At 45.5% G+C, this 10,905-nt stretch overlaps 1 protein-coding gene across 3 annotated transcripts in view; it reads left to right on the forward strand.

The window, feature by feature from the left end:
* The window catches only part of LOC146185687 (antizyme inhibitor 2-like), a 29,643-nt gene extending 20,105 nt beyond the window's left edge, over positions 1–9,538 (forward strand). For all 3 annotated transcript variants that reach the window (XM_084606602.1, XM_084606603.1, XM_084606601.1), the window contains exons 8-10: positions 1,407–1,560; positions 3,408–3,511; positions 8,099–9,538. In XM_084606602.1, coding sequence (XP_084462728.1) covers positions 1,407–1,560; positions 3,408–3,511; positions 8,099–8,401 — 561 coding nt within the window. In that variant the 3' untranslated portion in view covers positions 8,402–9,538. The remainder of the gene's footprint in view (positions 1–1,406; positions 1,561–3,407; positions 3,512–8,098) is intronic.
* The last annotated feature ends 1,367 nt before the right edge of the window (positions 9,539–10,905 follow it).

Genomic DNA, 10,905 nt, shown 5'->3' on the forward strand with positions numbered 1-10,905 from the left:
GCACGCACGCACGCACGCACGCACGCACGCACGCACGCACGCACGCACGCACGCACGCACGCACGCACGCACGCACGCACGCACGCACACACACACACACACACACACACACACACACACACACACACACACACACACACACACACACACACACACACACACACACACACACACACACACACACACACACACACACACACACACACACACACACACACACACACAATGTTCATGTACAGATGACTGTTGCCAGACTAGACGTAACAATTCTTTTTACGGCGAAGCGGGCATTCTGTCGCATAGAAACATGCTACACATGCATCATTGATGCTTCAGCATCGTTATAAACGCGCTAAACGATGTATTTACGCATCTTCATTTCATTATTTTGTCAGTGTATATAAAACACATGAATATAAAAAAGCAATTATATAACTTTTCGCATTTTGCAAATAAGGACTGCATCAAATGCCATGTATTCGTAGACTTCGTTTCCGCAAGTCATTCTAAGCAAAATGGATAGATAACCTTTATGAACAACAGGTAAGCTAGCCCCAAAGTACTTTCAAGCCATTTAGAAGGCATCCTTAGTTTTTGATGGTGGGGCAGGAGCAATGCAGCTGTTTACGTGCCCCACCATTTAGGTCTACGCTGCTTAGCGGTGAAATAGAGTGTGTTGGGACTTGGTTAGCGACGCCATCGGCTCCTCCGGTGTTGGTGCCGTGCTCGAAGAAGCGAGAGGCTCAGTTGAGAGGAGAAGAGGAAGAGACTTTATACAAGAGGTTACATGTTCCAGGTTCACAGTGGGAGAGAGCTCGCGTAAGGTGGAGCTCGGTATATCGAGCGAAAAAGTTCCCCACACAGAGTCCCTAGGCACGCACGTCACATGACGTAACTGCGGGAGTCCAGAGGAACGCCCAGGGTCAAAGGGCAGCTTGGCGCGGGTTAAAATTTATGACCGCGGCGGAAGCGGCCGCTCCTCGGAGGTGATATCCGATACCATTGGAAAGGGCTGCGCCGCCGGCTCCGTCCGCTCCGCTTCACGGCAAATGGCCCCGGAGTCGCGTCTCGGCCGCGGCGCGAAGTGACGAAAACAGAGCAGTTAGACAGCACAGCGTAAACGCAGTTCTTGTGTGATCGGTGCCAACTGTTCTGCGTGTTTCTCTTTTTGGGCGCAGAAGGCGCAGACAGTCATAAATTCCCGATACACGTCTAAACAAGGACCGAAGAGAATGCATGGCATAGGAAGTCGTTCACTGTGGCCTTTTGGAAAGGCACTTGGCCAGATGTCCCGTTGAAGCCGCCGTCCGGACGCAACAAGTGCCAACCCAATGTCATCCCTCTTTGCAGCTCTTGAAGTGGTGCCATCGAGAAATAGGTTCTCAATGTAATTACAATCTGTGCAGGTGTGCAAATCCGTGCGTTCGGCCTTAGACGAGCACTTTCCAGAATCCTGTGGCATACAAATCATTGCGGAACCTGGACAGTACATGGTGACTTCACCGTACCAGCTGGCAGTAAAAGTGGTGGCCAAAAGGACTCGACTAATCAGCATAGAAGGTGCGTTTACTAGAATTTGTGCGCAGTAGACTGTCGCAGCAGAAGGAAATGAATGGCACGCAGCTTGTGTATTCCAATTTTTGTTTTATTTATAGAGTTAAACGCCGCGAAGTGATTTAGGCTATGAGGAACGCCATAATGGGGCCCCGGAAATTTCGACCAACTGGGGTTCTTTACCTTGCACTGACATCGCACAGGACACAGGCACTCTGCTTTTTGCCTTAGGGAAACGCGGTCGCAATAGACGTGATCGAATACGCGTGCCCTATAGCCATCACAGTGGAAAGGTTTTGGTCTTGAATCGACAAGAAAAATTATTGTAAATAAGTCTGTTTTTGTAAACAAACGAGACAGCAGTGGTGCACATCGTGTTAATTTTTGATAATCATAGTATCAACATAAAATCAACACAAGCTGAGGAAGGAACAATTTTAAAATTTTGCATAAAAGTCTTAAATAACACCAGCAGTTTTGTGTGTGAATTACGTAAAAAGATTTATAGTCTTTCCTTTGTAAATGTTTCTCATATGTAGCCAGGTGTCTGCGTGTTCCCGGACGCAGCCAGTTCACGAGCTCCTTTTTTTTTTGTTTTTTTTTTTGCGCACTAATGGGGAGTGCGATGCCTTATCCGCTACATGCCAACCGTTCTTTTTTATTTCCTCATGACTGAGTTCCTTTTTTCGATTTAACCCCTGAACAGACAATAGCGCGCTCTACGACGGGCGCATTTTTTATGGCATTGGAATACAAACCCGCTCCACAAACGAGTCCTTATTTTTCGATGTGCGCTTCGGCACATGTTAATTGAACTGTTAACGGCGCACAGTGTTTAGACTAAAACTGCGCATTTCTCACGGTATGTTTGTATTTCACAAAATGTTTTCGAGTCATGTCTTGATGCCTCGGACTGGGAACTATTAAACTTTTCCTCGAACAGTGCAAGTCTTTACGTTCTCCTCGCTTTATCACAAGCAGTGGTGGCGGAGTCAAAGCAGGAGTTCTAGTATACAAAAAATTGAAATGATTTTAGTTGGAATTAACAAAATTTCGCTGTACATGCAGATTTCATTTTAAATATTACAATAATTTACTCTTATGCATATGTTTCCGCCCGAGTGTGACACATACCTCGCACAGTTCAAGTAATTTTTAATCTACATCTGTCACCGAGTTTGTTGCTGCATCGTAACCCAGCTAAGGAAGGGACCTGGTGCATAACACACGGGATTAATAAGCTGTGTCCGAAAAAGTTGAGCTTAGTTACAGCTCAGTCAAACGTTACTCTAACAAAGTATTTTCAAAGCTACGTTACAGTATATGCACGGGAAAATATGTTAGGTGTTTAAGTATGGGGGGGGGGGGGGGGGAGGGGTGGGGACCTGAACCTAGTTACACGAGCGACAGCTCTGTTAAGCATTGCTCTGCACAATTTAGCAAGGTTGTACACGGCTTGACGGTTTGTGTTAGGAGGACGCTCAAAGTACTGCTTGTGAGTAGACGCGATACCACCTTTTTCATATGCCTTCATCTTTTTCGTTGCGACTTTCTTATTGTGCGGTATTTTATATCTTTTTGGGGGGAAACGTGAATTGTTCTATCAAGTTGGTGTTAGGCAGAGGATGACGCAGTATCTGTCTCACTCTACAGTGTACAAGTACACTTAACTTGGTCAAGGTCATTTGGTTCCAGCGAGGGGAAATCCTACATTGCACCCTGAGTAATAAAGCTTATGTTCTAAAAGGTCATGGTGATGTCTTAACATTCTACTCCATGTATTAGCTGACCATAACCAGGATTGCTGTTCGATTTCCATAATATTTTTTTCCTCTTTTTTTTTTTTTTTTTAGGAGAACATCGCCAGCATAACGACTTGTACATAAACGACAGCAGACAAAACTGCATTCCCCGAGAAAATTACGGGGCCCTCGATGTCAGATATCAGTCGCTCAGGGTAAGTAAATGCAGTTAATTTCAACTGAGTCTTTGGTTCATTCGTTTTATATCTCGAAGTAGAGAGCAAATATCCCGGCTCTCGAACGCAACATATTCATGAGATTACCCACGTTTTGATGCCTATTCAGGACACCTTCTTCAGTGTTGACAGGATGGGAGCAAGAGACACGCTGTTATTTTTTTTTTTTAATCTTCACTGTCCTTGTTCCTGGGAAGGGTCATGTTGCCAGCGCGTAAGTCACGTGAGCTAGGAAGCGAACAGTGAGTCATCGCGTGGTGGCTCGAGCGAACTTCTGAGTATTCAGGAAGGCCATGCACGCACGCTGAACAAAGGGGCTGGGCACAGTAGTCGAGCGCCGTAACTGCTGCGCCACCCCGGCGGGGCTGTGGGCCTCTGTAAACCCAATGACCAGATGTAGCCTTTCGCTCATATTCTCGAAACTCAGCGCATTCTGAAATGTTACCCGTCGAGTCTGCCCAGACTACCTACACTCATTATGGAGATACGAGTTCATGCCGGTAGTGGTTGTTTAAATAAAAGAAAATAATTACAATGCCTCGTTTACTAATCGTAAACCCTTTGGAAAGGCGGATTTATCTTATGTTAAATCGGTGGGTGCGACCCACAACACGACCAACGCGGTGGCAGTAGTTGACAAGTCCGCCACGCGCGCTGGGAGAGCTGCAGGATTCGTTTTCAGCTCGACGATGACCAGACGTAAACTGGGACAAGAGCGGTCCCCGGCGTGGGTGTCCGCCATTTTGTGGGACTTAGCTCTTGGGAAGGGGCTCGGCCTGGGCGATCCCATGTAAGCCTGGGGGATACTTGTTGGCGAACTAAAACTCTTCTTCCCCTTCATGGATCACTGCCTTGTCGTGGCGGAGGGGCTTGCGAAACTCGATGAAGTCGTGAGCTCTGCTGTGTAGGGCCACCCAAGATAGACAGGTCACGGCAGAGAGTTCTGACAAAATGTGATTCACTGGAGAAGGTAATGGCAACCCACTCCAGTATTTCCTGCCAAGAAAACCCTATGGCCAGTCACAATACCATTATCGATATGGCGCCGGAAGATGAGCCCCCCAGGTTGGAAGGCGTCCCACATGTTACTGGGGATGAACAAAGGGCGATTCCTAGTAGCTCCAGGACGAATGAAGCGGCTGGGCTAAAGCCAAAAGGACGCTCAGCTGTGGATGTGTCGGGAAGCGACCGGAAAGTCCGATGTTGCAAGGAGATATATCACATAGCAACATGGAATGTAAGATCTATGACGCAAGGTAAACTGGATATCGTCAAGCGAGAAATGGACAGATTGAACATTGATATCTTGGGTATCAGCGAGCTCAAGTGGACCGGAATGGGAGAATTTAACACCGGCGACCATTACGTTTTTTATTGTGGGCACGAATCCAAGAGAAGGAATGGGGTCGCTCTCATAGTAAACAGAAGAATGGGCAAAGCAGTGCTAGGGTACAACCCCAAAAACGACCGAATGATTTCTCTTCGGATCCAAGGTCACCCTTTCAACATAACAGTTATTCAAGTCTATGCACCGACCACTGCTGCTGAAGAAGCTGACGTTGAGAGATTTTATGCGGACCTACAATGCCTTTTAGACCGCACCCCATCATCAGACGTCGTTTTTCTCATAGGAGACTGGAATGCTAAGGTCGGGAGTGAAGAAATATCCGGAATTACAGGCAAGTTCGGTCTTGGTGAGCCAAATGAAGCTGGGCAGAGGCTAGTAGAGTTCTGTCAAGAAAACAACCTGACCATAGCGAATACTCATTTTCAACAGCACAAGAGGCGCCTGTACACATGGATTTCACCGGACGGTTTGTACAGGAGTCAGATCGATTATATTATTTGCCGGCAGAGATGGAGAAGCGCTATACAAGCAGTAAAAACAAGGCCTGGGGCCGATTGTGGCACCGATCATCAGCTTCTTGTTGCCAAAATTAAGCTTCGATTGAGGAAAACGCAGAAAACTAGAAGGCCTTTCAGGTATGATCTGGATCAAATTCCATTAGAATATGCTGTGGAAGTGAGGAATCGATTTCAAGAATTAGATCTAGAAGACAAAGAGCCCGAAGAGATGTGGACTGATGTTCGTGATATAATACAAGAAGTTGCTACTAAGGTAGTTCCAAAGCAAAAGAAATGCAAAAAAGCAAACTGGTTATCTGAAGAGGCTTTGCAAATAGCTGAGGAAAGGAGGATGGCAAAAGGTATGGGGGAAAGAGAAAGATACAAGGTTCTCAATGCAGATTTTCAGAAAATAGCAAGGAGAGATAAGAATGCCTTCCTGAACATACAGTGTCAAGCAGTTGAGGACAACAGCCAATTAAGGAACACAAGAGCTCTGTATAAGACCATCAAAGATATCAAAGGAAGCTTCTGTGCTAAGCTGGGCGTGATAAAGGACAAACGAGGCAAGGAACTCACTGAAGCCTCAGAGATAAAGAAGAGGTGGCAGGAATACACAGAAGAACTGTACAAGAAGGACCCGGATGTGCAAACCCAACATAGGACGGTTGTGATTACTGATCTCGAGCCGGGCATCCTGAAGAGTGAAGTTGAATGGGCCTTAGCCAGCCTTGCTAAGAACAAAGCTAGCGGAATTGATGGTATTCCAGCTGAGTTGCTTCAAAACCTCAACCACGACGCTGTTAACACACTGCATACATTATGTCAAAAGATTTGGACAACCCTGCAGTGGCCACAGGATTGGAGGAGGTCAGTTTACATCCCCATTCCAAAGAAAGGCAGTGCCAAAGATTGTTCCAACTACCGCACGATCGCGCTATTTCGCATGCTAGCAAGGAGATGTTAAAAATCCTGCAAGGTAGGCTGCAGCAGTATGTGGGTCGGGAGCTTCCGGACGGGCAAGCTGGGTTTCGCAAGGGCAGAGGAACTAGAGACCAAATTGCCAACCTTCGCTGGATCATGGAAAAAGCAAGATAGTTCCAGAAACCCATTTACTTCTGCTTTATTGATTATGCGAAAGCGTTTGACTGCGTAGATCACAGCAGATTGTGGCAAGCTCTCCAAGAGATGGGAGTTCCAATTCACCTCATCTGTCTCCTCAGGAACCTTTATGAAGGGCAAGAGGCCACAGTCAGAACTGGGCATGGTCTTACTGATTGGTTTCCGATTGAGAAAGGGGTGAGGCAAGGCTGCATACTGTCGCCCTGCCTATTTAACCTATATGCAGAGTGCATCATGAGGAAGGTCGGTCTGGACGAGTCTTCAGCTGGAGTGAAGATTGCTGGAAGACGTATCAACAACCTTAGATATGCGGATGATACCACTTTAATGGCAGAAAGTGAAGTGGAACTCAAGAGACTTCTGATGCGCGTACAAGAAGAGAGTGAGAAGTTTGGGCTTAAACTGAACATTAAAAAGACGAAGATCATGGCGTCTTGCCCTATCAAGTCCTGGAGCATCAATGGACAAGAAGTGGAAGCTGTGACAGATTTTCTGTTCTTGGGCGCCAAGATTACCTCGGAAGGAGACTGCAGCCATGAAATTAGGAGACGCCTGCTTCTGGGAAAGAGAACAATGGTTAGCCTTGACCGCCTAGTAAAGAGCAGAGACATTAGTCTGCCAAGATCCGTATAACCCGTGCTATGGTCTTTCCAGTTGTGATGTATGGATGCGAAAGTTGGACTGTGAAAAAGGCTGACCGCCGAAGAATTGACGCGTTTGAATTGTGGTGCTGGCGAAGACTCTTAAGAGTTCCTTGGACTGCCAGAAGATCAAATCAGTCGATATTGTCGACCATAAACCCTGACTGCTCTTTGGAGGGTCAAATTCTAAAGTTAGAGCTCAGCTACTTTGGTCATCTGATGAGAAGAGAGGAGTCGCTGGAGAAAGATTTGATGTTGGGAAAGGTTGAGGGTCGCCAGAGAAGGGGTAGGCAGCGAACGCGATGGTTAGATGGCATTCTCGAGGCATTGCAGATGAAGCTATGTGATGTTAAGAAGATAGTGAGAGACCGGAAAGCGTGGCGTGACATGGTCCATAGGGTCACGAAGAGTCGGACACGACTGAACGCCTGAACTGAACTGAAATCGGTGCTTCTTGCTTGCTTATGGTTCCATGTTGGTTTATGTTCCAATTAGGACCACCCTTTTTCACAACGCACTTCACAATTCCCGTCGCGTCTCGTCTGCTGAAATTGCGCCACAAGTGCCATATGACGACACGCTTACGCTAACAAAAAAAAAAAAAAAGAAACATAGAGCATAAACAGATGCGATTTATGGTCGAAACGATGCGTAACCTTCTAGTTGGACCTGCACAAAAATAAACGCAAATAACTCTTTTGAATGAAAAAAAAAAAAAGGACACTTTCCGTTGCTGGCAAATTGTTAGCAGTTAAAAGAAAGAACAAATAGAAAATAGAAACAAAATGAAGCACAGTAAATATGATAGAATTTAAGGTTGTTTTTTTTTCCCCTCTTCCTGCCATATTTAGGTATCATGTTCACTACAATTTTTGTGACGTTCTTCAGGCACAGTGTTATCGTCTTCGAAGCTGACAGCGCTTGCTAAAACCTCACAGAAAAAAACAATCTCTTGCAGCCGCCGTATGATCGTCCTTACGTGCACCTCACAACGGTGTGGGGAGCGACGTGCCACCCTATGGACAAGTTCGAAGCCATGGTGCCCTTCTTCGAGGTGTCAATGAACGAGTGGCTGCTCATGGAGAACGTGGGCGCCTATGGACTAGTTAAGGCCTGCGGGTTTAACGGGACAGGTTTTCCACCCGTTCACTATCTGACCAAAGCAAAGGACGCTCCTCGCGTGGGCAAGATTATTGACTCCTCTCCTCTCACTTCTGGATACAGCCAACCTCTGGACGTCTTAAAGAAGGCTTCTCGCTAAGCGGGAGCCAGTGATTAGATCACATCTTTTGTCCTTCCTTGTGCTTTGCAAAAGAACGAGCTGAAAAGAACAAGAGAAAAGACCCATCAAATCGTTAGTTCTAATAACAGCTTCCTTCTTCCAACAGTTTTTGAGTTCGCCTGTTTCATGTTCCAGTTCTAAATTCTGAACGTCATATTTAAGTTTAGTGACACATCATCACAATCACTTTAAATATGGCTTGAAGCTCTGCTTCGTAGGCCGGATAAAATATCTCTTCACTATCTACACGAGCTTCTTCCACTATCTTAGTCACCAGCGCAATGCCTGGTAGTAGCAGTTCCGTGTCTACGAGTGTAACAATTTTACCAATGTTTTTCCTAGCTCAATACATAAAATCTGGCATCTGCCGAGGAGCAAGAAAAACGTTTAGGAGGAGCTGTTTGGTTTGGTTTGGTAAAACTATTTCCCACAGTAGGGGTCCTGGAGGACACTCGGCTAGGCGCCAGGTGTAGAGGGCAGCTCCCACGTCGGCACAGAGAGCCCGAAGCGCGCGGAGCTTACACAGTGTTTTATGAAGCTGGATGGGGTAGTTCTCGCCAGTTGGTCACGTGTCAGCGGCGTCTAAGCCTTTTTGCGCATGCACCGCTAGTGCTGAGAAGTTCATAGCGATTAGATCATCTTGGCATGTTGAATGAACTAAACGCGCAACAGTGAAAGACAACGCTTGCTGTACGCCTCCACAACCTTGCATCATCCGCGAAAAGTGACGATCGGATTAAGACGTTAAGTTCCCCCTATGTCCGGTCGGCTCTGTCAACAGCTTAGTCGATATGGGTGATGCAGGCAATGTGTGAGCCGAAGCGGACGAAATGTGACCAGGAAAATCCAGTAGACCTTGCGAAATCACGTGACGGCGGCCACATTTCTTGTTATGCCTCTTGGACAGTGATATTACACTTTCTTTCCTCGACAATATTGGCGAATGAAGCGATTTCTTGTGTGTTTATCTAGTTTTCTCAGTAAATAGCGCAATGAATCCAGCGCTGCTAAATCTGTAGGATGGCAGTAAGCACACATTTCTCCTTGCCTATATCATCAAGGTGAAGCTTTTGGAGCGGCATAATATAAAGCAGCTCAAGCTGAATTGTGTTCGTCTAATGTACGTGAACACTCTGCTCGGCTTTAGATATAACCAAGAGAAATTAAATAAACTTCTTCTCTTTTCGTGTATAATTTGTCTTTTTTCTCCGCATGAAATTCGGCGCGCGAATTGACATTGAAGATTATATAAACGGTCCAAAATTTTCAGTACAAGCCATGAAGTTTTCGTTAGACAGGATATCTAGTTTCACGTTACCAGCATTCGCTATAAGCGCCCAAAAGATTTAATAGGCCCTCGCAGTATAGGAATTCTCCAGGACTGCACTGTAGGGGATTCATAAAAGAGGAATCCAGGAAATTGGTAGATTGAGATGATTAAGGACATTGTCATGCATCGAGGGAATGCTTCAAAAGAACGCATATAAAAAGTTCAGCTTTCTGATAATGAAATAGACAGAAATTGAAATGTTGGCAAATCTATAATTCTACTATTCAAACCACTATTCACTGCTCACAACTGACCACCTTTTAACTCTGAACTTATGCACTTACGTCACTCCCTCATTTTTGAGCCACCCATTTTCTGAACGCATTTTCCCAAAATCTGCTGCGGATTCATCGCATTACCTTTGTTATTTCTAAACCATTCCGCGTCTAGCTGAGTGATTTTGGCAGTATCAAAATATGGAGACACTTGATGAAGATCATGGCATTCAGATCGGTCCTATGGCTGCCAACAAAGCTAAAAGTATGTGGGCGAGAAGAAATGTTACACTGACCACCGGATGGCTTAACTTGGCAATGAAACAAAAAATGGGCTTATTTTTTTTTTGTATTCATGCATGTTGGCTGAGTAAATGAGATTCAAGGAAAGCAGGCACTTATTTAAGCGGTTACGAGAAACTTTTTAGACAGGGGAGGGGGGGGGGGGGGGTGAAGTACATTATATCAGATATATATGAGTAATTGATATTAGAGGAGCATATGGTAATCTATGTGTATGCAGAAGCAGCGCAAGACTGCACACGCAAAATATCTCAAAACTGGACACGGTTGTCAGGAAGAATGTGGGAGCAAATATTCATAATTGCACATTGGCTGGGAGAGAAAAAAACGTCTGTGTAGTTATTCAACTTGCTTCAAGCACTAAGCAGTAGTTGCAAATAACTTTGGAAACAGTCATAATAGATGAACAAATTCAGGCAGCTGGCACCCAAGCCAAGAGAAATTAAGCCTGTAAGGGTAAAGGAGAGAGGACTAACACAAAATAGTTCAGACCGACTCTGATAACCTAATATAGAGCTAACCCGTGATAGTGGCATGTGCGAAAGCTCTCTTCTGAGACCTTGCACTACTACCCATCTGCACGTAGTCTGATTATAGAAGTAATAAAATAAAAATGAAGCTATGCACAAAAAACA

Source organism: Amblyomma maculatum, chromosome 6 (assembly GCF_055883805.1).
Source record: "Amblyomma maculatum isolate TAMU_Amacu chromosome 6, ASM5588380v1, whole genome shotgun sequence".
Classification (NCBI taxonomy): Eukaryota; Metazoa; Arthropoda; class Arachnida; order Ixodida; family Ixodidae; genus Amblyomma; species Amblyomma maculatum.